Source organism: Cimex lectularius, unplaced genomic scaffold, assembly GCF_000648675.2.
Source record: "Cimex lectularius strain Harlan isolate CLEC.00 unplaced genomic scaffold, Clec_2.1 scaffold135, whole genome shotgun sequence".
NCBI lineage: Eukaryota > Metazoa > Arthropoda > Insecta > Hemiptera > Cimicidae > Cimex > Cimex lectularius.
The window spans coordinates 395710-423487 of NW_019392793.1; the positions used below are offsets into that span (position 1 = coordinate 395710).

At 37.9% G+C, this 27778-nt stretch overlaps 1 protein-coding gene across 15 annotated transcripts in view; it reads left to right on the top strand.

Annotated features, from left to right (window-relative positions):
• LOC106663606 (pumilio homolog 2) overlaps positions 1-27778 on the top strand; it is a 342434-nt gene that overhangs the window by 297916 nt on the left and 16740 nt on the right. For 13 of the 15 annotated variants that reach the window (XM_014388529.2, XM_014388533.2, XM_024227910.1 and 10 more), the window contains one exon: positions 8347-8400. The exons of the other annotated variants lie outside the window; for them this stretch is intronic. In XM_014388529.2, coding sequence (XP_014244015.1) covers positions 8347-8400 — 54 coding nt within the window. The remainder of the gene's footprint in view (positions 1-8346; positions 8401-27778) is intronic. 15 annotated transcript variants of the gene reach the window in all.

A 27778-nucleotide genomic window follows, 5' to 3' on the forward strand; every position in this document is an offset into this window, starting at 1 on the left:
GTAACTCAAGCAGCGTCGTATTTAGCCGTAGGTCGTGGGTTCGAATCCCGTTCGTTGCACTGACTTTTCATTTCAACCAAGACCTTACGTAAAGATTAATTAATTGGAAGAAGATATTTGGTCAATCAGACCACGAAATATATAGGATTTAATAATAATGATTATTTGTGTTAATTAATCTGTTCTCATTTCGTCATGAAAAGTTGATCTCTTGTTCAATCGTATGTTTGAAGTTTCAAATTTAGTAACTTTAAGTATTTATGGAAATTGGGTGTAGTTACTGTTTAATAGGCTCCGCTAGGCTTGGAACGATTGATTCGCTTGTCATTTCCCAGGGGAGATCCTAGAGTATCTGTAAGTCCCAAGTTAAATCTTTAGAGCGCCGTCTGTATTTGCTTTACATCCTCTCGGGTGCACGTCGATTGTAACGTTTGACATTTATAACCCTCTCTTAAATTTTCTCGCCGGCCGAGAGCATATGCTCACATGACAGATGTTGCCAATATATCACGGAGCGACGGCCCTTCTCGTCGGCGTATTTCGATACCCGGCCGGCCTTCTCTACGAGTCCAAAATGAATAAATTGAATTTCCTCATGCAAATAATACCTAAAAAGTTTAAAAACCGTATGCGGTTCATTTCATTTCACTCCTATTTAAAGAATAATTTTCTTCAAACTGACATTTAAACTTCAAAGCAAGGAAAAGCCTAAAACAACTGAAATTAAATATTATTTTAATATTTTTAAACCGGCTCGTTCAAACAAGTTTCAAGATAAAATCTCACCCGCCGGAAAAGGAAAGAGACCTCCTTATCACCCTCCAATCAAAACTCACACTTATAATTTTCTAAATGAAATTTTTTTCAGCAGAATTAATTTACAAATGAGAAAGTTATTTTGTAAATGTATTAAGAACGTGAAAACTTATTTTAAACTTGTGGCGAAGTGTTTTAAACCCGACTCAATTTTTCATTGTCATTTGACGTGTAAGCCGCATTTCGTCGCTAGTTGTGTTTAGTTTCTCCAAATGGAATTAAATCGATAGAATTGACCTTCGTAACAATTTCAAACACTGGAAACGATTGGTCCTTCTACAGTGATTACTACAGAACTTCGTCATCTAATACTTCTTTATTTCTCCTTTTTGAAAGGAAATCCCAGAGAGAAGAAGTTTCTGGGATGGGAAACTACAATTCTTTCCCTCGAAGAGTGTTTTTTCGCTTAAAGCATTCAATTGGACTCAAACGTCCGGCGAAAAATTGTCAAAGCACAAAATGATAAATAATATAAATTAAACCTGTCTAAAAGAACAGCTAATATATTATTTCTAAGTTAAAAATATGTAGATGCCAAGGAAAACAAATCACCACTGAAGATAGACGAACGCCCAGTTCCAACTACTTCATCTCCTAGTAGACCTTAACAATATTACATATTCAGTTATGAAAAATAAATATATTCCAATTACTTTATGCAGAACACCTTGATTCTCTATAATTTGACGATGACGGGACTGATATACAAAGTAAAAGCTTAATAAAATGGATTTTTCCGTACCCACCGGTAACTCCTGGCCTTCTTTCAAGCAATGCCAAAACTCTTCTACGTTAGAAGCAGAATAGCTTGATTTACTACATTTCTTAATGGAGGAGAGCCAAGTCGTTGCACAAGGATGCTTTTTTAGGGACTAAAATCGCACATGAATGCAATTTAAGGTGTTACAAATAATGTATCTATAAAAAAAAATCTGCACGAATACTTACAAGCTGGTGCAAAAAAACTATTGAATCGGAAGATCGATGAGAATCCCTGAATATGGTGAAATGCCGAGTCAACAAGCAAGACCGAAGTGATCCAAGGCTTGACACAATACAATACTTAGTAAATCTACACTATTTTGCCTAATTGCCTAAAAAATATTTTTCCATTACTGATCTTTAATACATTGTACAGGTATTATGCATAATTTCATTTACTTATTTCATTAAAAAATGGCCCTTCGCGGACGACCCCGTATTTCTCTCCTCACATTCTGACCCTGTCCTTGCACCAAAATTAACACCTAGACTTCTTTACCGACTGCATTCGGTAGCTTATCAACGAAAGAACCGGCACGTGACGTTCACTCTTTAGAGAAGCAAGCATGCCCACCATCATACATATACAGTGTGTAATTCTCCATCCAATCAAACCCGCCGCTACCTTGGGTTTTACTTGGACAGCAGACTTCTTACGTGGAACATACACAAAACAAAGCGGACAAGAACTGATCCGAAGATACGGACAGCCCATACGCCTATTTGTACCCAAATTCACAACAAACTAATAATACACAGACGGGTTTGAAGGAGTCGAGCTGTGGGTTCAGCCAAACCATCCAACATCCAAAAAATCCATTCCTTTCAATCAAAAGTCCTCCTTAGTACCTTCAATGTTCCCTTCTCTTCTAAAGTACTAAACTATCCACAAAGACCTAAACATCCCATTCGTGACGGGCTGTTCCAAAAACAATTCCATTTCAAGCTCTCCTTCTAAGCCATTCAACTAGCTCAAACTCTGTACAACGCACCACCCTTATAATCCTTCATACCGCCCAAACATACAGTGGTGACCTCCCAACACAACCCTAAACCTACCTAATCTTTTGTTGATCATTACCAACGACCAATTATTGAACATGTCAATTTTTGTACTTTTTTTAAATATAAATCAAATTGAAAGTCGAGACACATGATTTTCCAATATATCTTGCTTGCGCCTCCGGGCATTATAGCATAATAAGGCGCCCCATATGATAAACTCCTTGGGAAAATTATTACCTTTTTTGAAGAATGAATGAAAATTTTGGTTTGTGTTTTTATAGCGGGGGAGAGTTAATTTGTGCCCTTTACTGCGCGTGATAGAGAGTAAAAGGTCGAAGGGGGTGAAATTCTCAAATATCAACGTCCGTCGCCCCCCTGTTCGACCTTTTTATGTCAAAATACCAATCCTAAGGAGGATGAAAATCCTTTTGCAACCCCTTCAACGTTGAAAGCCGTTGTAAAGAGAGAAAAGTATAGATTAAAAAGAGGTGCATTGCGCCCCGGGTCTTGATAACTGGAGAATGAAGCCGTCTAAAATTTCTCCGAACTCTATTTCCCTTCCTCGTCTTTCCTTTCCGTCCTCGATTGCTTTTGACCCCGCATTCCGCCCGTTTTTGACGGTCGAATGCACAATTTTTCCATCTGGGCTTACTACTCATGCGCCCGGAAAATTCGTCCCTGCAGGACGGACATTCGAAAGATAAACAGTTCCTTGTTAAGGCTTGGAGGCGTAATATTAAAAGTTATTTCGATTATCGTGTTGGCCTACTCCAAATTGGAAAAATTAAATTAAAAAAGTAAAAAAAGTGTTTCCCTGTGAGACGCAATAGACATGAACGTCAATGGTATAAAATAAATGTTAAAAGGGGGGGGGCGTAGACATGGCGCTCATCAGTGTAAGGTAAGGTCCCGGGTTCGAATACTGGGCTTTTTATTAAATACTGGCACCCCGCTCGTAGCTGAATATCTTCGGGGGAAAAAATTAAATAATCATAAAAGCTTGTTGATCTTCGGTCCACTTATTCGCTTTGTTTACCATTAGTCTCGGTATTGTAATAATAATAACATCCTTTATTTGCATATTTTATTTTATAATTTTCGAACCGAAATAAAAACGCTCACCAAAAAAGACTGGTTTTGGTCGTTATATCGAGGACAGGTGGATCTTGATTTATTTTTTGGCTTTCCAATTTAAAAAAAAAATCCAATCATTATAATCCCTTTTTGCCATTAACACTTCTCCTTAACGGAGAATTACTTTTATTACAACTTGTTATTCCTAATTTGGACAAAAAGGAAGGAAAATCTGAAAGGTTACAGGTTGAGATGGGGAGTTGGTGTCCGAGTGGATTGAAGTCATTCTCACGTGGTTAGAGCAGCGGCGTATTGAGAGAAAGGCTCGTGGCACTAGCTTTTTCATTTCAACCAAAACCTTACGTAAAAAGGTTAATTATAATTGAAAGAAGTAGTTTGGCCAACCAGACCGTTAAATATAATGGATCTGAATATTTTTTTACGGGTGCGGCCCCTGTGGCACTTGTACTACCTTTGTACCTAGGGAAAGCTTGTAAGAAGGGAGCATATAAGCCAGACGTGTGAGGTCAAATGGATTAACTCATTAAGCCGTTTCCGAATCCCAGATAAGTCATTTGGGCGAGGGCCAGGTCGTCATATCTTTTTGATAATTCGGCGACACCTGAAAGAGTTAAACCCGCGAAAATTATTCCATTTGGGCGTCTCCCAATCCGTACGAATTCTTTGCTAATGACTCACGCATCGTGTATTTTGGTATTCAGTGTCTTCTAATATTAGCAGTGGCTAAATCCGCCCCCGGGTACATCACGGGGCGTCGCGACACGGTTTTTTTGTGCCGATGGTACAAGTAAAGTGGCATGGGAACTGATAAATGACCACGTAGGATTCGTGTCGAGATGTTTTTTTCCAAAATACACTTTATTGTATATCCCAAACTCTCTGATCTTGCTAAGGGACGTTTGATTCAAATAACACCCATGAATTATTCTTAAACTGAAGACAATCTACAAACGTGTTCGGTTAATTATTCCACTTGACCTTCTTCTCTCGTCAAAATTATTGGTGATTTCATCCTACCAGTGACCTCTCTCTCTCTCTCTCTCTCTATCTCTCTCTCTCTCTCTCTCTCTCTCTCTCTCTCACCCGCTTTCTCTCTCTCTCTTTCTCTCCCTCACCCCCTCTCTCTCTCCCTCCCTCTCTCTATTCAAACTTAATTTATTCCAACAGACAGACATGATGAGATGAAACAATATAGTTTTTAAAACCATTGTTGAATCATCTCAAGGCGTGTCGTTCGCTCTACAAATCTCCTTTGAGGCATTCTTGAGGTTCTTCATCCATCTTGAGAGGTCGTGTTTGTCGAGCAATAGCTGACATACCGGTAGGCGGTACTGTAGGATTTTCGCGGCCTGATATTCAAAGAGCTCCTTATCACCCATCCCAGGAATTTATCCATCTCTATAAAGTTGTAAAAGGGACCTACAGTCTAATCTCGTCGTACAAAGTCAAAGTTGTGTTTTTTAAAGTAAATCCAGTGGGGCTTTTTTACCGGCGCCATATTTAATTTTCAACAAGAAGGATGAATGCCCCGGCGTTTTCAATAACTCCTGTACTTATCTCCTCCCAGAAAATATAAGTCTCTTTTATTAAATGTGTACTGACGAACTCTTATCACTCGCCCATAACACGTTTTCCTTTTAATATTTCACTCCCCTGGATTGTTTGCAACTTTTCTTATTTTTCGTTTTCTCAATAGTCTATATTATCGCTGCTGCTTCATCCTCTCGTATCTCGCTTTACTAAAACGGACACCCTCTCTTATTTTTCTGCTTTTTTTAATGCCTCTAAAAAGGAAGGCCTCTAAAGGTGGCTATGTACACACGAGAAAAATTGCCATTTCTATTGCATACTAACATCACCCTATAGTACTAACCGAATCATAATTCTGCCTGTGTGAGCTAGTATTAAGGAAAAAGTGTGATAGGTGGCCAAGATTAAAGGGATTTTCCTGGATTTAGAGGATTAAGTCTGCCTTGAGGTGTAAAGCCCACGTGAGATTAGTAACAAATACGATTAGTGAGTTATTGCAATTCGCGTGATAATTTCCAGGCCTGGGTTGGAACAATATCGTTGTCAATGTAAATTTCATCAGCAACTTACAAACAAAGGCTTCAAAGACCACGTTTAATCATAAGATTTGTTTGTTTTTTTAAATTCAGCTAGGTGATATGATGATTTAATGAGACATGCTCGGAATGTCGATTTTTACTTTTCCACTGTTTTACGTTTATTCTCGGTTTTTTTGACAGCGGATATCAGTTATTTCCCCCCATATAAAATACGACGGGAGAAGTTAAGTATTGAAGGGGGCAGACAAATTCTTATAGGTTAGAATGTCAGAAAAGCCCATTGTTTTTTTCAGCCGGCTTCGCATGTCAGACCTTTCCCGAAAAACCCGGTTTCGGAACCCTCTTATCGAGAACACCCATTCCCAACCCCGCCGATTTTCAAGGGTGGTTATTCCGAATGGTTTTCCACGGTTTTTGCCGAACGCCGAAGGTGCAAAGTAACGATCCAAGGGGTTTACAATAAGCAAAAACGTGAGTAATCATACGATCTGACAGGAGCGTATTCCTTTTTCTTTATGAGAAAATGTTTCCACTCCTTTTCAGTTGTTTTCACCGAAGGTAGTAAAAATATTGACATCCACATCAAGTCTTATTTTAAATCGCCTCTTGACATCCTTTTTCCGTTTTCGAGGTTTTGTATACCTCGCAATAACTTCTTCCGCCCCTCGAATTCGTTATAACGCTATTCCTCATATCGTTCCACGGATGTTATTTTATTACGCTTTCCAATTGTGTACACTTATTCTTTCTACGAAATTATTTTTATCTGAAAGAAAGTAATTTCATCCATACAACCAGTGATTTTTTAACCCCTTAATTTGCCCATTGTTCAGTCAAACCCAAGTGAACTTCGTTTTGTAGTTCATCAAAATCTTGAAAACCCTTTGATAAACCTCACTCTTCTCAGTGGCAATGATTCAAAAGGGGATTGCCTTATACAATAAGAACAAAGGGGTGCTGTCATTTTGCCCCTTTTGAATCCAATTGGCCAGGTGGAATGACTAATGATACAGATGCGCCAAAATCAATAAGGTTCTTATCCCTGTTCAAAAGAGCCCCCCACAAAAAACTTTTGTTTATACAATTCCAACTATCGTTTTTTTCCTCTTTATCTTTACTGATTATTAGGAGATCGTGAGATGTCGGGTGTGACGTAGGTTTTAGAAAAACTTTTTCTTTATCGTGCCAACGTTTCGGTCTTTAATATTGAGATCTTCTTCAGGCCCTGGGATTTATAAACATAGTTTAAATTATACAAATGCATGTAGGATGTGAAAAAATGAATTTATACATGCTAGAAATTTTAGATTCAATCATTGTATTTGTACTCACTCAAAGTGTTTGTTTTCGTGTTGAGAGTGCCAGTGGGATATTGATGTTTTATGTTAAAAACGTTGGATTTTGAATAGGTGGGGAAGGAAATCGGGTTACAAAGACATTTTTATATGAGGAGTTTGCTTCTTGAGGTGAAAGGAGCCGATAATTGGAAAAAATGAGTAATGGTTCGGCCTGATTATTTTTTCAGGATTATATAGACGGGGATAATTAGGGAAAGAAAAGCCAAATTGTTGAAGAATTGGACTATGTAGAAATGTTTGATGTGTGGAATGTGATGATTGTTTATGTTTTATATGTTTTATGTAATGTGATGATATATGTATGTTATCGAATTGAATTTGAGTAATGATATTAGAGTAGTTCGACTGAGTTTACATGGGTCTGTTCTGTAATTGATATTTTACTTATCTCTGTTGTAAACCATTTCTAAAAAGTTACGTTTATGTTTGTTTTGTTCTGTGTGTAATATTTTGTCGAAATTGTGTTGGTGTTGAAAATGGTTGGTAGCCAGTGGAGTAGGATTCTTTGGTTTTTTGCAATCTTAGATCTGTTGCTTTACTCCCTTATCCAGATATTGGATGTAATACCGAAGTAAGTTGCCGGACAATTTAAACAATTGATTTTGTAAATTACGACAGATTTATTTGTTACTGATGTGGGATTTTGGAAATTTTGGAAAAAAGTGTGTGAATTGTTTTATAGTTTTTGAAAGCTATTTTAAAGTTATCGGAAGAGCGAAAAGTGTTTAATTTATTTGATAGGCTGTGAATGAATGGCATGGAAAGGTATGTTGGTTTGTCTGTATTTGATAGATTTGATGTAGTATTATTAGTAATAGTGGACCATCTCACGATCTCCAAAAAATCATTAACTAACGGTCACTAAACACCACACATTTATCTTTACTGTTCTTAATGATAATGACTTAAACAGGACCGCAGGAGTTAAAAACAACCCGGAACGGTTAAACAGATTCATTTAAGTTGACTATTTCGACAAGGGTGTTATTCTGTCGACGATGCGACGGAATAATGCGAAATTTAACAAGGAAAGTGAAGACGTGCGGAAGGAAATGTGGCAAGGGAAGAGCAGCGAATGCTCACGTTTCCTACGACCCAAACCTTATTTCGTATTATTTTCATTTCCTTATCGTAATCACGATGTATACATAAAAAAAATTTGTATATAAAACAGTTCTATATATGTTTTTAAAAAATGTATTCATTGCTATGAAATGTATTATTTTTTTTTTTAATTCCAGGTGAGTGGGGATTCGAAGTACGATGCCTTACTTACAAACTTCCTTGCCAAACAGGTCTGTCAATTTTGTCATTTTCCCCTTCCATTTAACAATATTTATTTATAAGAACTAGTTAGAGTGCATTTCCATTGTCTTTCGTGATCGGGGTCTGCATGTCCACGTTGTAACGCAATTAGAAATGGGTGTGGCCGTACGGCCGTAAACAGATTACGGTTGCCCTTCTTTCTAAATGGAATTGAATTCCATGACGTGGCCTCATCACATTAACGGACCATTTTTTATGATTTATGAATTGAAGATAGCGCGTCGAGTGATGAACCGGCCGCGGAAGCCATTTAGCTAAGTAAACCTTGAGGGGGCCGTTTTTGCAACGCCTATTATATATCGACCCCTCTCAAAATTTGTTACAATGACCGGTGATTTACCCGAGTTTAACACTTAGTCTCGCTGACAATTAACATGATTCTGTAAATAAGGTGATTTTCACCTCTTTTTCTTTCTTCCCTTTTACCGCATTAGGACTATTTGGTTAACCTGATTATGATGTCAGTCGTTTTTTAGCCCTCTTTTGCTAACCGTTCTACGTAGGGAAATTCAAAAATACGGACGTGTTCCATTGTTAAAAGAGGTGAATTAGATGTGCAGAAGAATAGCAGGAAAAACTTGAGAATGCAGGCCAGAAACCATGTTCTGGATGTAGACAATCCAGGCATACTTGTAATCAAAATTCTCATCGTCTTTATCACCGACAGACCAGATAAGCGGAGCATAGTTTGGTACTGGAGTGCAGTAAGCCCTCTCATACTTCAGCAAAAAAATAGATTCCAGAAAGTCAGCGTGTGTACCGATGTTGTCGACAGTTTTCTGCGCTACGGCTGTGGAAACTCATCGGGTAGTCTGTCCAGTTTATAAGATGGTGATCCTATCCGCAAATATGGTGCAATAGCCTGGACCGATAAAGTAAAACGGAGAGAACTCATGAAAATGACGCGCATGCGTTTATAAATGGGAACGATGAGAACACGTCCCACAGCTGGTATGGAGAAAATATTGAGGTTAAACCCCCCCTCAACCATATGATGATGAGGGCGGCATAGAAAACAATTATTAACATCATCAAAGAGAAACTTCCAACGTGCTAAAACTAAAACGTACAAATAGTAACGGCCTAATGAAGGAACATCCGATACTCATTGCCCCAAGAGACGGCATGAAAATGACGTTTGAGTTGAAATAAACTCAAGTACCCAAACAAAATATGAAAGAGAGAGAAATCCCTCCGTTGAGAACCTCGCTGGTGCACTGACCTATCTAAAACGCAGGAAGGTACGAGGATAGAGAAGTACGGAATGGAAGCAAATTCTAAGAATCCGTAGGAAAATATACCAGTATCTTCCAGGAAGTCCGTACAATTGAGAGATGTACCAAGTTCAATCTGAACAAAGAGTACAAAACAAGAATATTGCTATCATGTCAGATGGCCAAGCAGCCATCAAAGTACTAGGTTCAAACATAATTAGCTCAAGGGTGGTGCTGAATTGCAAAACTAAATTTAGATATTCAAAATAGTCACCCCTGTGTTGGTTCCCAGAGATTAAAGGACTACGAGAAAGCGAACGCCCTTGCTAGAAAAGGGGGCTGTCATACCGCTGATAGCTCCGGACCCTTTCTGTCTCATAGGAATTCGCCCTGTCAATGAATAACTTAAACAAAAGGACAAAATGAAAATGAGGAAACAGTTGAAACTCATTGAACAAACAATCGAAGAATCTTCTAGCCAATTTTGGAACGAAAGAAACAACAGATTGCATCAAAGGAAGCGGGAGAATTTCGAATCCTAACAGGACACAGGATGGGCATCTGAGAAAGATTGGCATAACACGGCACGTGCAGATTCTGCAGAGAAGCAGAGGAAACATCCACACACCTACAAACCGTGGCGCAACATTTGCCCGCAGTGTTTTGGGATCTAAAACGTATAACTCCAACTACTGAAACCTGACCTGCTAATCAAGTTCCTTGATGAACTAGAACTCAACAGCTATAAGCACAGAAACGGGGGACATAAAAGCGCTTAAAGAGCGCAGTATATTACACTCCCCCAATTATACATCTACATATTAAAAGAAATATGCATTATTACGCCATTCTTCTGACAGTTCTTCGCACAAAAATAACTCTTCTAGGATTCGTCTAGGTTATGGTTGAACAGTTAATTTTTATAGTTCTGGTCAATGGACATTTTAAAAGTCTTTTCCATGCTACTCTAATTGTACCTCTTTTAAGTTAGACAGAATCCCAAGTTCCTCACGTTTCCAATCTATTTATCATAGTAAAACCTAGATAACGCAAATTTAGAATATTCCTGATAATCACCCCCATGGTAAACCGTTAAAGGTGGTCTCTCCCAACAGTATTATACCAATTATATTTCCTTTTATGACCAACCTAGAAAAAATAAAAATACAGATTTAAGAGCCTGGACAATTATCCATTCCCTTATAAAAGGTCTACGGCCCTTGTGCAGCGTATGCAAAGAAATTTTCTTTGAAATACGACGTTTTGGGGAAAGTATAAACTTTCCTTTCTTTCCAACGGTATTATTTATACAGAATACATGTCATCCTTTCTTTTTTTAAAGAAAAGAAAAACGAACATGGGTCTCTTAGAAATGAGAAAATACACTTGCTTAACATTTTATCTCTTTTTGTAACATGGTGTGAGTAGTTTAAGGCGTATTATTTTCAATTAATGATTAAACTCGGTCTTCCGTCCTCGTCGGCCTTCCACTGCTTTCTGATCATCACAAGCCTTATGATTAGAGAAACTTCGCCATGAAACATCATCAAGTTCCGAAACTTAGTCTTGCCTTTGACCATTTATGAGAAAAGGGATTTGAGTAATATGTAAGTTTGTCGGTTCCGAATTTGAGGAACGGTTTCTCAACGCGGTGTTGTGTAAATGATGTTTAATCCGATTATGGCTGTTTGTCGGATGATCTGCGGGTTGATCTTATCAGCCCTTATCGCCGGGATTACGTTCCAATACTGCAGTCATTGTACGTCTGTAAAATATATTTCTAAGTTTATCAGAAAATGTAATTTCCCTGTTAACGAAAAAATTCAAATAAAAAAATTAATTGTTATGAAGGATTCGTTAACATAGTTTCCTGAAATGGCTGGCTTTATGAAGAGGAGCAACCTCGATTATAATTTATTTTGCCCTTTTCATGAAAGCATTGGGCAGAATTCAGAATTTCATTTTACCCATATCTCATTGTTTGCCCCGAAGTCGGTTTGCAGACCGAATATTGCGTCGCGTGAGGGAGAAAAAAAGGATAGGGCATATCATTATAAAATACCTATATACAAAAGAATGAAAACCGTACCGACCTCCCTGGAAATACCTCTTTCAGAGCAAACGTACCGGTACCCCACAGGAGACAAAGCTGAATTGCTGTCATTTGAGAAGAGAAACAAACTCGAGATATTACTTATTTTAAAATAAAATAAATTTTTAGTTGATTGTGAACTAAAGGTGAAGAGAGAATTAATATTGTGTTATGACATGTGGGTGTTATAAGTTATGATCATTATTAGGTTTATTGCATGTGGTGTACCGCTGGTTAATTTACGAGATGGTCTGCGTGGGTCAATTTATGAACCGACTAGTATCCCACATCATAGGAAATAAATCGATTTTTGCTCATAGAGCTCTAAGCCCCCCCCCCATGGGCAGGATAGAAGAAGGGCACTGGTTTTTCGGGTTCCATGAGCAAAAACCTTTCACCGGTGGAGAAATGGCGACCGCAAAAGGTTCTTCCCGCAACCTTAAGTCCCTTGACTAATCGAGCTTTTATTTTTTCTCGCCCCTTTGAGGAAGGCCTATTTATATTTATGGGGCGAATTCAACTAGAGAGGGTTTTTTTCCAAGGCAATTCGGAAAGAGGTTTAATCTTAAAAAGCAGGTCTTGGGCATTCCTTAAGAAAAAACCTTAGGATCTTCTTCTAATCGGAACTTCGTTAGCAGCATTAAACCGATTGGGTTATTTAATGACTTAGGGAGTACCTTTTTGCTACTTCGGATCCGTAAGATTCAAGATAAATTGTTTGTTTTTTATTAAAACAGTTTTGATTCATGATATATTCCTCTACCGGTCAGTTGTACATATAAAAATCTCATACAATAATTTTGACTGGTGTTCTGTGCTCAAGTGATTAGAGCAGCGGCGTATTGAGCCGAAGGTCGTGGGTTCGAATCCCGCTCGTGACACTAGCTCATTTCAGCTGAAACCTTACCTAAAAAGATTAATTAATGGACAGAAGTTATTTGGTCAATCGGACCACGAAATATATGGGTTTAATATTAATAATCTGAAGTTTAGCTATCCGAAACCGGATTTCTTCCATGTGATAACAGTTAAGAAGGAGCGCTTTTCTTTTAGCTTTTATTGTTTTAGATTTTTTAATTTTTTAAATACATAACTGGAAAAATGGATGCTGGACATGCTATAACTTTTATGGAACTAATAACCTGCTAGGTATTTTTTCTTCATGCACCTTCGCCCAAAGGGCTCTATCAGGATCTATCTTTACTCGGCCAAATGGATCTGCCTAAGCGGTCTTTTCCGCTCCTCCGGAACTTTGTCACTCTTAAGCGTGTAGCCCTCTTGGTCGGGACGTGGGAACACAGAATCACAATTTGTTCATAGCTATTACGCACTCCAGCGAAAAACATATTTATCCCTCGCGATTGTTTGGGTGCCACCCTTTTTGTTCCATGATTCTGTAAATAAATGCTTTTGTAGCTAGAAAATTTTTCTCTGTGCCAAACATGTTTTTTAATGTGAACACTACTCCTCTTTCAGCTTCGCTTTTCCAATTACGTCTTAGCGTATCAAAATTTGTGCAGATAATGAGCTTATGACAAGCCGTCTCTTGAGGTGCTCCACATGAACACGATGGGTCTTCCTTAAGACGAAATGAGAAAAATTTTGCTGAGGAGTCTCCATGACCAATTATCGCTTGCGATATGAAATGGTCAACTGATATGTGCTTCATTTTCGTTCTTTCTCTTATGCTAGACAATTTCTCGTTTGTATGGCATCCCTTGGTACTTAAGTCCCAACGGCGTTGCCATACCGTCGTTGCCCAATTAATGACTTCTTCGACGTTTGTAGCATTGATACTAGGCCGTTTATCATTTTTAATGTCCTATACTGCATTTATTATGGTCATTCGCAAATCTATAGGCATCTGTCCTGAGATAACTTGTAATGTCTCCGTCGAAATGGAAATAATAACAAAAATTTCATTCGCCCAATTGCGAGGGCGTTTCGTTTGAATAATTTGCACAGCTTAGCTGTATTACGGGTGAAGGTAATTTGCTCCAATTTAGCGAAACCTTGTTAGGGCTCGAGTTTATTTTAAGTCCCGCCCTCTCCTTCCCAGGGTTGATCCAGGTTTAAAATTCAAACCGTTTAAAATCCCATTAAATCGCGATTTAGGGTAGCTTTGTAGAACCGAGGGGCCGGGCGGTGTACTTTTCCGAGTAATTGTCTCCCTGTCGACGAAGGACTCGGGAGGCGGATCATTTCCTTCCAAAGGGTCCTCGTTTATCGATCAACCACGGTGGCTTTACCGAGGATATGTGCGATCGGAAACAATGATGCCCACGTATGCCGGCAACGGCCCGGCCGTATCAGTAGTTCGATCGCCGGTGTTTATCTACGTGGAATTCAACCCTTCTTCGGTCGGAGGCAATTATCTCAGAGCAGATTGAAATCATAGTAATCTCATGATGCCAGCATTGAAATCACAATCATCTCGCTTTGTACGCATGACGTTTTAAACATATTATGATGAGGGGCGTCGGTGGTCGCAACGGTTTAGGCGTTGGCACGGCGCTTATCATTCCAGGTCTCGGGTATGTTCAACTACGAGGTTATATGAACCCTCGAGGTGCCGGTGTTTTTGAAAAAAAAGCACATTTTTTGTAATCGGGATCGAATTCAGCGGCCCTGCATTCAAACCCGATTACAAATATGCTTTTTTCAAAAACACCGGCACCTCGAGGTTCATATAACCTCGTAGTTGAAATAGCCTCCTTTAAAAAAAAATTGTGATATCTACGTTATGGACTTGTAGGAGCGCAATTTCTAGATAGCTAACGACAGTCGTTATTTAAAGTCGCGAGCATCAAATAAGAAACGCGAGTTAATGTCAAATATTTACATTCATAAAGTTTAGATTTGGCAGAGTTGGACTCTTTCCACATGAATTTGTTGTCAGATTAAATTATGAAAAACAGCTACACTGCTTTATAATAAATTGCTTTTTTTTTTAAATAAACTCTCCTGCTTATTTTTAATGTCGTGCATTTAGCAAATCACGTGGGTAAAAATAGATAGGTAATAGGTAGATTTTATTGTATAAGGCGATTTTCGATGAGCACTTATTGCTTTCCTAGGAACCTAACCCCAAAGATTCTCGTTGGCCTTTCATGTTAAGAGGAGAATTGCTGTACTTGAAATTCCAACCCTGGGTACTGTATGACCCATACGATGAAATCTATAACAGTAATGCCAGGGAAGATTCGTATCACTTTCTTGGAGTTTGCTCACTACTTTCAGAATTACGGGTCTCTTAGTTTGGAAAGCGTTTCATTTCCAGACCTGAAATACTGGAATATCTTTACAATAAAAAAAAAATCTTCGTCGCTAATATCCTTTGCCGGCCCTCCTGTAGAGTGAGATATGAGTGGCTTTCAGTATGCAATAAATGTCACCACTAGATTATTACTTTTAATGTGTTTTTTATGGCACTTTTAGTTCTCAAGAAGTAATCAGTTTTCTTTTAATTCCTATTCTTTTTTCTTTTCCTTTTCATTCACACATCGGCTATACGGGGTGTCCTTTTTAGTGGCCCGGCTGAATTTCTCTCGAACCAATGACACTATCAAACTATCACTGCAAGTGGCATAGTTACATGAAGCACAAATATTTTGTTCCGTGTTTTTTTCTTCGTCTAGGCTCATCATTTTAATCGGTCTTGTTAATAATTTATTTCTCTTTAGAATGTACGAAAGATTCTTCTATTTCAAGTTTTTATTTATTTATTTTTTATTGTTATTTTTATTTTATCTTTAAGTTATTCTATTTGCTAGCAAAAGTGAATAAACACAATAGTTGATTTCTCGGAAAATAATTGTTATTGGGGCGTCGGTGGCCGCTACGGTTTAGGCGTTGACACGGCGCTCATCACCGTAAGGTAAAGGTCCCGGGTTCGAATCCAGCGGCCCTGCATTCGAACCCGACATACTTACAAATAGGCTTTTTTTGAAAAACACAGGGTTTATATGACCTCTGCTGTTGCGAACACTCCTAAAAAAAATTGTTATGTATTGTGTGAAGCTCTATGTAAAGGCTCAGTCTTAGTATCAGGAAATAAGCGTGTTTTTGCGTAGTTCGCTTATTAACTTTCTTTATCTTTTGCAAAAATTTATTTTCTCTAATTTATTTTTTACTTCATAACCATATGCCCCATTCAATGCACACACAAAAGATTGAAATAACGGGAAAAAATACACAAAAGTGATAGGTTTTTTGTGCAGTTTTTGCATTATTTTTCGCTCTGCTACCAGGTGTCACGGGCCAACAACCTAGATTCCTCTTTGTTTCAAGTAGATGATTATACCCAAAAAATCAAAGGGAACAAAGGACCAGCTTAAATAAACCAAAACAATAATTCCTTTACCATAAATTTATTAAGAAAATATAAACAAAACTTCTATTAATCCAAATGATAATTACTAGCCTTTTTCGATTATCAAATCACTAGTTGTTGACCCATCTATGTCTAGATTACATATGACTCTATTATTTATCTTCCAGCCCCAGCCTCCCGGCACAAAGCTTTTTCGTGGTGACTCAGGATTCTAGGGTTAGCATGTAATTTGGAGAAAAATTGTAATTTTCTTCACAAAAAATCTTCGAAATTCCCAATCGCCATAGCCCTGGAAGCTAAATAATGCCTTGAGCACCATAGCATACAACAGAGCACAGGACACTGTTGTAAACTTATTATGACTTCATAAAGTTATTGCAAAAGAGATTTACTCTTGGTAGGAATGGTAAAGGTTGTACGGAGAAGGATTGAGTCTATTGCACTGAACTAAGGAACTAGGAAGGTACAATAAGCCAAAAGGGTTCAGTGCCTGGGGACAAACCAACCCCCTTCCTAGTATCCTTTTTTTTATCATACCATACTCTTGATGGTCTATGTTGTCAATGCCATAGAGTATGGACTCGAATAGTCGCAATTTCGCTCTCGTTCAGTGTTTTACTGCGTTTTTCTTTCTAACATTTATAGCAGTCCTAATTAAGAAGGACATAAGTCATCCGGAATTACACTCCGAACAAACCCTTAAACTGAATTGGTTTGTAAATAAAAGTGGCTCGGTCCAAAGAAATAAACCTCGCCTCGGATTCTTCTTTATTAACTAATTATAAAAGATAACAACTTATAACTGTTAAGCTTATAAATCAGCGGAGGAGATGCTTAAGACAGAATGAGAAATTGTCTTGTTGAGGCGACTTGGCCTATTGCCACCTATCTCAGTAAGGTTCTAGGTGTCTTGGTATTTTTGTTTTTGTTTCAATTTACTCTCGTATCTCTTTGAACCGTGTGGTGTGGATTTTACAGCGAACCGAAATAGTCCGAGTTTGTGGTCTAAACAACGGGTTGAGCAATTGTTATAAATCCGACCTAGTTATGCCGTCGTTTCTCGTATTTATACAAAAAGTATGATGTCAAAACAAAATCTGTGATATAGTATTTTTTTATTTTTAAATAGATAAAACATGAACACAGATGTTTTTATTTATAATTCAGTTTGTTATTGGTTGGTTTAAATCGAATCGGCGACCGTACATACTGTGCCCATACCGTTCAACGATACACAGAAAAGAAATACACGGGGTGAAAAGTACTTTTTTGTCCTAGTATTTTTTCAAATTATGATCTATGAAGATCAGATTAGGAAATTTTTAATTGCAAAGAGTTGAGTTCATTGATAACAATTGATCGATTGATCATCAAGAATTGATTTATCTAGTAAATCTTCAAGATTAACGTAGGCAGGAATTAATGGGGAAATTATCATTGTGAAAGTGAGAAGGATGTTCGTTAGGTTTTTACTTAGAATTGTACTTAGAATAACCTGCAAACATCATCGTTTCTTTGGCAAAAGTCATAAAATCATAAGAGAAAGAACAGACGGTAGGATCGGTAATTTTGTTAATTTAAAAAAAGTCCATTTGTATTATGTACAATCTTTATTGATAGGTTTCTGTACTAATGGTTCAAAGTGACACGAGCAAGAAATAGCTGCAACGGTGTACAGCTATGAAAATACTAGGGATGTTTTGCTGGGTTTAGTCGAATTATAAATTATAATTATAATGTTTAATTACAATGATAATAATGATTATTTGGAGATAGTGAGATGCGGTTTGGTGTGACATAGGTTTTAGAAAAACAGTTTCTTTATCGTGCCAACGTTTCGATCTTTATTGAGATCATCTTCAGGGCCTGGGATTTATAAACATTGTTTAAATTTTACAAAATACATCTAGGATACGAATAAAATGAATTTAATATAAATTTAATTAAAATGTATTTGTACAATTTAAACAACGTTTTTAAATCCCAGGCCCTGAAGATGATCTCAATAAAGATCGAAACGTTGGCACGATAAAGAAACTGTTTTTCTAAAACCTACGTCACAACAGACCGCATCTCACGATCTCCAAATAATCCTTAACTAACGGTCACTAAACACCACACAAAATGATAACAATGTAAAAGCTTATGAGCCGAATTCGTTTATGTGCTAAGAATTCCTTGATAGCCAGAAATGCAAAGCAGACTAAAATATTCAGCATTTACATAGCAATACGGGTAAAAAATTAAGCAGAAACTTTGTACTGTTAAGGAGGTAGTTGATGGATGTTTCTTCTTTTGTACGTCTTATGTGTAGAAGTATGGAGCAACAGATTTTTTTATATATTGTGGTCAATGAAGGTTCACGGGGGGGGGGGGCATTAAAAAGAGTTAGCCTGTTACTTATAAGCAGGTAAAAACAATAAATAATTCATTCTTGAAATTTAATAAGCTTACACTTATGGAAGGGGTTGAGAGTTGTATATCAATCATAATCATTTAATTATATTACAATAAATTGAGATCAAGTCCGCTTGATTATTGCAAGCATTGTTGCCTTTTTAATGTGTTTTAAATTGTTCCTTTTATTATTGTTCTACCAAGAACTGGTTCAATGTCTACAATTTTCAACATTAATGTTTGTCAGTTGACATTGTTGATTAAACCGAGTGTCCCAACTGAAATTTGTGTTTAGATAGACCCGTGTAAATGGCCCGTTTTGGTCATCACAGTCATATTTGTGGCCTCTTAATCTGTCATTTTTTTCATGAACTTAGCTAACATATGATAATGTAATTATGGTTCCGATAATGTAATTATGGTTCCAAAAACAATTTTGTGTTTTGTTAATGTTCTGCAGAGCCCTGATAAAGGCCAAAAAAAGAGGTTGAAGACTTGGCAATTTCCCTAGTACCTAAAAAAAATACGACTCATTGTTAACAAATCTTTGGAAAACTAAAATTCAAATTGTGAAATTGGAGTTAAAGTTTCTGAAGTTAAACGAGGGATAAATGGGAAGGGCATTTTATACAATTACGAAGTTTTCCTTCTTTCGTTAGGTTCAGACTTGTGCCAAGAATAAATGGACGAATAAACTAATTCGTTTTCTAATAATATCATTGTATCATTAGCATCTTTCACGTCATTACCAACCTGTCGATCGCCAAATTCTTGAGGCTTAGTTCATGATCTTTTTCCGTAGTATTGGGTTGTCCGGAAAATAATGCAGGATTTTGGTATTAAACAAAAAAAAAGAAACTAGTTACTTTAAAGCAATGTTCTTTAATCAAAATAATTTCCCATACTCTCAATACATTTCTCCCAACGTGTTGGTAACTTATTAATTCCGTCTGAGTAGAATTCAGAATTTTTAGAATTGATAAAGTCAATAAATGCATTTTCCAGTTCCGTTTGATTTTTGAATATTATGTGTTGTAAGTAGTGGTCCAGGTGTCTAAAAAAATGGTAGTCAGTAGGCGAGAGGTCCGGAGAGTAGGGTGGGTGAGGCAAAGTTTCATAGCCAAGCTCCAATAATTTTTGTGACGTTACACGTGACACATGTGGTCGAGCGTTGTCATGCAACAAAATGGGCCCTTTCCGATTGACCAAAGAGGGCTTCATTACTGCCAATTTCTGATGCATGGTATTAATTTGGTTACAGTATGATTCAGCATTGATGGTTTCGCCAGGATTTAAGAAGCTGTAGTGTATTAAACCAAATGAAGCCCACCATACCGTAACCATTACCTTTTTTTGATGAGTTGGGGGCTTTGGAGCTTCTCCTTTGTCGAGCCACTGTCCAGAACGTCTAGTGTTATCGTAGAGAATCCACTTTTCGTCACATGTAACAATTCTGGCCAGAAATGGGTCATTTTTGTTTCGACAAAGAAGTGATGCACAAACATCAAAGCGCTGATTTTTTGGCGATCGTTTAATGAGTGTGGAACCCAATTTTCGAGTTTTTTCACTTTTCCAATCGCCTTGAGGTGGTCAGCGACCGTCGTTTTACTGACTTTGAGTTGCTCTGCAAGTTCTCGAACAGTTGTTTTGGGGTTTTCTTCCACCACTGATCGCAGAACATCATCATTAAGAGAGGAAGGCCTTCCACGACCTTCTTCATCTTCAAGGCTGAAATCTCCCTCCCGAAATTTTTTAAACCACCTTTGCACAGTGCACTCATTAACACAACCCTCGCCCCAGACTTGGTTAATGTTTCTAGCCGTTTGGGCTCCGCTTCGGCCGAGTTTAAACTCGTAAAAGAAAATCGTACGAAATTCTCGCTTTGACATTATAAGGATGACTGAATTATTTCCAAGTAGCGGAATGCTACAGAGGTAAACAAACAATATCATTTGGAAGAGGATTAATAAGTGTTGACATTCATACAAATGAGTAATCCTGTAAACGTAAACAGAATATTTTATATAGATTTTTTTTAATGAAAACTTAAAATCCTGCATTATTTTCCGGACAACCCGATACTTTAGATATATATCGATTGAAATGTTACGTCTCACATTAGACTTAAAGCTGCGAATTTAAAATTAAACAGCATTTTTTTAAAAGGTGCAATATATTCTCTATTTATCCAGGCGATAAAGTTAAAATGAGCCAGTAATGAAAGGGAAAAAAGACATTTTTTACACTTTGGTATGACAGTAGGAAGTCGCATGGATGTTTGGTTAGGTCGGCTTTTAGTCACTCCTCACACCCTTCTTCCCTAGATAAACACCCTTGACACAAAGGCCTTATAGCCCCTCTTCTGTACGCAACATCACCGTTTTACAAATCACCACCCAAAGAATCGATTATCCCAACCTGCCTTTAAAAAAAAAAAAAAACCTTGCCAAGAAAAAAAAACTTAACAAGTCGGTGTTTATTGACCTCGGAACTATATAATTAAAAGGTTGAAATTTGTATGAATAAAAACCGAGGTAATCAACCCCTCTAATTACTTTATTCCCCCTTTATTCTGGTACTACCAGCCTGTCGGATCACATTTTAGGAAACTGCGGGTACGGGATGGTTTTTTAATTAGGCCCTTCTTCATCCCTTTTTACTTGTTGAATTTCGGCTATTTTAAAGAGTTTTCTTTCTCGACAGTAAAAACAAAAATATATGTTTAAAGTTTATAAAACAAAACAGAAATAATATATTATTTTAGTTAATTATTTTTTCTATGTAAGGTCTTGGTTGAGATAAAAAAAAGTCAGTGTCACGAGCGGGATTGGAACCCACGACGTTCAGCTAAATACGTCGCTGCTCTACCACTTGAGCTATAGAGACTTCGATCCTCTCGGACCAACTCTCCATTACAACCTACAGCCGTTCGAATTTTCCCTCTTTTTGCCATCTTCAAATGTCGTATAATCAGCCCCCCGTGGCCACTTCATAAGTCCCAGAGAATTCAATCGTGATTACAGGACATTTGAAGATGGCAAAAAGAGGGAAAAATTCGAACGGTTGTAGGTTGAGATGGTGAATTGGTGTCCAAGATGGTCGAAGTCACGATAGCTCAAGTGGTAGAGCAGCAGCGTATATAGCCGAAAGTCGTGGGTTCGAATCCCGCTCATGACACTGACTTTTTTATCTCAACCAAGACTTACATAAAATGAATAACTTATTGAAAGAAGTAACTTGGTCAATTGACCACTAACGCGTAAATGGATTAATATTGTTTTAGGTTAATGTCATACCTTTTCCCATTCTTAATTGTATAAAGAGTTAATAAGAATTGGACGATGTAATTAATTTTCACAGAGGAGCAATTTCCTTTGGGAAATACATCCCATATCGGTTATAAACCCTATCGAGAGCGTTCTCGTAAAAGTACTAATTGGGACAGAATACTAATTTTCCTGTCGTTTACAATATTGATGTTCAATTAAGTCGAGTTTAATCGTATTAGTTGATAACGCTAAAAACTGAGCACTTTTATTGTTCGGTATTGGTATTCAAATCTTAAACAAAATACTTGTCCAGGAATACCAACTTATCAACCTTGGAGGTCTGAAGTCGTCGAATGTACCCTACTATATGCTGCAAATGCCTGTAAATTGTTTTTTTAGGGAATTTTGTAAACATATGCACCTTTGTTGATGAAGCAAAATTGTTACACCGGGTTGGATGTGACTATCTATTTCTACTCCTTATCGCGGATTGTTTAAATCGGTTTAAAGACGTTATAAAACGCCATTCCTTCAACTCGAGATATCATTTTTATGAAGTAATAAAGACTATAACGACGGGTTGTAATTTTCTCAGGCAATGGAGAATAAAAACTCGTTACACGCTTATGCCACCTAAGGACTCGAAGCCAACTCGTAACTTAAAAGAAAAAGTTTCATTGTGAAAGTGAAATAAAATTGGGAAGCATTGGCTACTAGAATCCCAGTGCCAGCCTCTGGAGAAAGCTCCGACCGTGGTTTGGCACAAGTTTTTCATCGCCTTCAATCTTTCACGATCACGTCCGAGTTTTCCTCCCTCTCCGGCAACCCCAAGAGGACCTTTCAAAAAAGGCCGAAATATTCTTAGCCTCCGGAAAAGAGGACGGAGATGTTTCCGGTTTTATGTTCATCTCCGGCACCCCCCGGAATATAAAAACTGGCCTGATAGCTTGTCTTAAACGGACGGATAAGAAAATTCTTGTCCTAATGTTCCATGTATAATATATTTGGATTATTCCGGCTAAATCCGCATTTTCCCTCCGCTACCGACACCGCATACCGTCCCGAGCCAGAATCCCTCAATCGGCTTCACCGCAATATTTCTCTGTCGTCCTTACCCGCTCGACGCCTTCCTCAAAGGGCCAGACTTTTTACGGCTAAAATATTTATTTATTTAAACCCTTCCCGTAGAATAAATACTGCAACTGAGAAATGAAACACTACTGAGGGACGACATAAAGTAAAAAGGTGCTTGATGGGTGGCTAAATAGCCACGGAAAGATAAACTAGTGACAACAGATTTTACATAACCTATCGTCGGACCGATCTCGCTGTTTATCATTTCATTGAAGCTTTTCGTCTTTACGAGCACAGTAAAAGTAAAGAGACGAGCATAAAAATAAAATAAACATTTAATGTAAGCCCAAAAAGTAAAAAACCGAGAATATGCGGATACCCAATCACCTACCCCTTTGATAATATCTGCCAAGATTTTTTAAACCCAATTTAACGTTTTAGATTTCATGATGATTTTGTCCAGCTAGTTTGATAAAATTACACCCGTTCAAAAATATTTGGTTCATTGAAAATAAAACGATTGGGCCACGGTGTCGACAAAGTGCCCTATTCAAGCGTTCAAAAATATTTGGTTCATTGAAAATAAAACGATTGGGCCACGGTGTCGACAAAGTGCCCTATTCAAGCAAAATTTGTATACCATTGAGAAAAAGAACGTCGTAAAACAGCGAGAATATACGGATACACATATCACCTAACCCTGTGCTAATATCTGCTAAGATTTTTTAAATTAATTTTTTTTAAATAGTCCCTCCATAAATTAAAAAATATTCATAAATTTAATTTGGATGAAATATGAAATTGAACAGATCAATAGATGTGTGTTAAACGAATTTCTCATTTTAAACTAATCTATTACTGATTTCTAAACGACAACAATTTCGATAATTGATTTGCCTTCGGAAAAAATACAATTTTTTATTTAATTCTCACTCAACCGGTATCGACGTTTATTCTGAAAGCCCTGTTATAACTTGCCCGATGTAATAAATTTGCGAATTTATCAGGCAGATTTAATAAATGTCAACCTTGTCCATCTTTGTCAAAAAATTGATCTTCTTGAAAAGAATCCGGGAACACTAATGCATAATATTCTCTCAGGGGGGTGAGTCCGCCCCCACCAACGGGGAAACTTGTAATTTCATCTTCGAAACACAGTTTAACTTTTTATATTTAACGATGATTTTTCCCAGGTCGTTTGATAAAATTACGCCCGTTCAAAAATACTCGGTTCATTGAAAATAAAACTGTTGGTGTCGACAAACAGCCATGCTCCAGCAAAATTCGTATACCACTGTGAACAATAACAACGTCGTAAACTCGAACAATAAACAAAAATCTCATTACGATAGCAGAAATCGTCTGACTGACTGAAAATGTTGTGCCTTTGCGTGATTGTACATTTGTTTCTGATTTTCCCTTTGCACCCGGACCGACCATCAAGTGCAACTATTCTCCTTTTCCTTGTACATATACTTGTCTTTTTTTCTAATAAAAGAAATAGTTGTGTGAGAGTTCTTTTCTTGGTCTGCTGATAAACCTATTGTTTCATAGTTACCTTTCATTTTTGGTCTGCCTATCCTCGTTGATTTTTTATTGGTGCAGACGTGTTTCGGTATATCGGAATCCTCAGTGTTTGGTTCTGTGGAGTGAAATTTTAATTACCAGGCTGTGGCGGTCGTGGGGGTGTAGTGTTGTTTGTTGTTTGATGGATTAAGTCTCGGGGTCTTTTTAATCTTCGTTTCTTTTCTTTTTTAATCTTACTCACATGCAACGAAAACTCTCGAAATATTGTACATATTCGTACGTTGGTAAATTCAAAAGATGATTAAATTACACGTCTTAAAACTCGTTCAAAGTTTATTATGTCGGAATCCTTAGCCTGGATCGACGCTCTCTTTAATTTGAAATGAAAAAGTCATCTCTTTCCTTATTGTTGCATATAATGAAATCTCTTATGTGTTTCTTTTGTTTCGGTGAAAGATCTCTCACGAATCCCGGGTCAATTTGCTCGAACGTGAAGGTGAACGTCCTCCACCTTTAATGAGAAAGCGCTGCCGTTGAATTCACTTTAGTTCCGTCCGTACGTCCCCGGACGACGAGCCTCTTTACCGAAGAACGAAACAATCGTTGCAAAATGTAGACTCGATTGTTCATTGTTGTCTCTCCTCTTCACTCATAATTAATCCGCCTTGGAGATTTGACTCTCTTTCTCGAGAAAGTAAAAGCAATCCCATTTTATCCTTGTTTCGCCAAACAACGTTCAGTAACCAAGGATTGTCCTTAGATAACAACCATAATACACTGACAGGCAAAAAATTCCGCCCACTTTTAATATAATTTGATTTGTGTATATTTTTATATATTAATCAACGTTTCAGGTTATTTTAGCGTTTAATAATTGAGTCTTTGTCTTAAAAAGTTTTTAAAAAAGCTGTAAATTGCTAAGGAAAATGAACAAAAAGACGGACAAATAAAATTTGTTTTAATTTTGTTTTAGATTTTTAATTGACATTTCAATATCGCATATTTCTTCTTCTTGCCTTAATTACATCTCGGCATACTTTCCACCTGTCTGGAAATGTCTCTTAGCAGGAGGTTAGCCCATTCTTCTCGGAAAGTCCTTTCAAGATCGTGAAGTATATTGGGAAGTGATGGACGTGCTCTTATTCATCGTTTGAGGCTATCCCATAAATGTTCGATGGGGTTCATGGTCTGGAGAACGGGCTGGCCAGGTTAAGACCCTGATGTTAAGCTTCTGAAGGTACGTTTGTTCTATGCAAACGACATGTGGACGGGCATTATCGTGCATTTGAATAGGATTGTCGCTGATTTCATCGAGAATAGGCAGTGCAAAATTTCATCCACATAGCGAGTGGCCGTCAAAGACCCTCCACGAACAACCAACTCTGTGCGACTCTCCATTGAAATTCCAGCCGACACCATCACTGAGCTATGTTGGAAAGGTTGGCTTTGGGAAAAATAAAGGCTTCATACCTTTCATTTCGCCTTCTCCACCCTCTTTCACGACCATCTGGAGATAGTAGAGCAAATTTGCACTCACCTGTAAAAAGTACAGCAGACCAATCGTCCAAAGACCAATGGCTGTGTTCTCGAGCAAATGGGTGCCGTGCAACTCTGTTTGTTCTGGTCAATTCTGGTCCTCTTTCGGGGCTAAAAGCCATCAGTCCAAACTGAATCTTCTTCGAGCAGTGCGTTCAGAAATTTTGACACCTCGAACTTCATGGAACTGATGAATCGCTCGAACTACTGTCTTCACAAGGCAGTAAACTAGTTGACCGGGCAACTTAGTTGAATCAACCTAACCGCCTCGTCTGAAAGAGGCCAACCGATTCCCAAACATTTTGCTACTTGGTTTCACTCCTTGGCACCCGTCGGTTCAACTAGTCGCCCCGTCTGAAAGAGGCCTAAGATGCCGGTTTCGCAAAATTCTCAAAGTCAAAAAACGTCCTCTCAGTGTTTCGTACCGAACTCCGATGGCAATAGCCGCATCATCAGGTGCCACACATCGCGTAACATACTCAGCAGTTTAAAAATTGAAATTAAGAAAACAAAGATGAAAACTAAACAATTTATTGCTTCAAAATTCAAATGAGACTTAATAACCATTTTAAATTCCGTAAAAAGTAAACATTGAAAGATCCTTTATCCTTGTTTTGGTCTAAGGATTAAGTGTGTTTACCTCTAATTGATAATCCCAATTTAAAACAGTATAAACATATTTATTGGTAAAAACAATGAGACAAATTAAGGGCAGAATTTTCTTTTGTCGAAAAAATGAAAAAATCAATTGCATGGAATTTTTCGCCAGGCAGTGTATGATTTAATCATTACTGACTTATACAATGAGAAATGTTATAATTTTTTCCCACAAAATTACCCTTTGCGCGGAAATAAAAAAAGGCTAGGGTATTAAATAGTATATTTTCATTTTTCTGCAATACAATTATTACCAAGCAAAAATGAAAACAATAGGTAATAATAGCATAATAGAAGCGCTACAAGTGCTTTGGAGTCGGGCTGTTGTTATTCCGAGAACCATCCCATTACAGGACAAGCACCATTACCCTGAGTTTCGCTCCCGTTTTCCGTTTTCCTCCTGACCACTCCCTAATGCGAAAAGGTCAGGCTATTAACGTGAATATTGATAGACTTGTTTATTTTTCAAATTCGACGGACGTTTCAACCAGGCCCTGGTAGATTTTCGACCTTAGTGAGTGGGAATCGTGGTAACAATTTCAACCCTTCGCGTGGAATTACGCCGAAGTCCTGTTAGGAGGAAAAAAGCGGGCCAAGGGAAAATGAATCAATTCAATTATTAACAACGTTGGGGAGTAAAAGAAAAATGGGTCGCATAACATCTCAAAGGGTAAATTAGGGTAAATCTGGAAAAGTCGAAGATAGTTGTTTTCCGCAGGGGACGTAGGCTTGGCTCTAAAGAGCGTTGAAAATACAAAGGTCAGGATATAGAAGTGGTAAATCGTTATACATACCTAGGAGTACAACTGACTTCTCAACTTTCTTGGAAACCCCACTTCTCGGAGAAATCGAGTTCGGCCAAGTTTGCCCTTAATTCTGTTTGGAGAGGAGCAATGATGCAGCCCCAGATCCCGCTAAAGGCTAAGCTGCATATCTTTAACGCGGTCTCACGCTCAATTCTGTGCTATGCTGCACAAGTATGGGGATCAGAGGAATTCGTGGAGGTGGAGAGGGTGCTATGGTTCTTCATACGAAAACTGTTCAGTCTCCCAAACTACACTCCAGTTTACATACTGCACATTGAAACCGGCCTTCACCCAGTCTTTCTATTCACGTTGACTTTGAACGGTCGTTATTTGGTTAAGGTGCTCCGAATGGACCACTCCAGATTCCCCCGTATGGTGGCTGAAGAGATCATCAGGCTGGGGATATCTTGGGCTGCTGACTGGGGTAGACTGGCGGACAGGG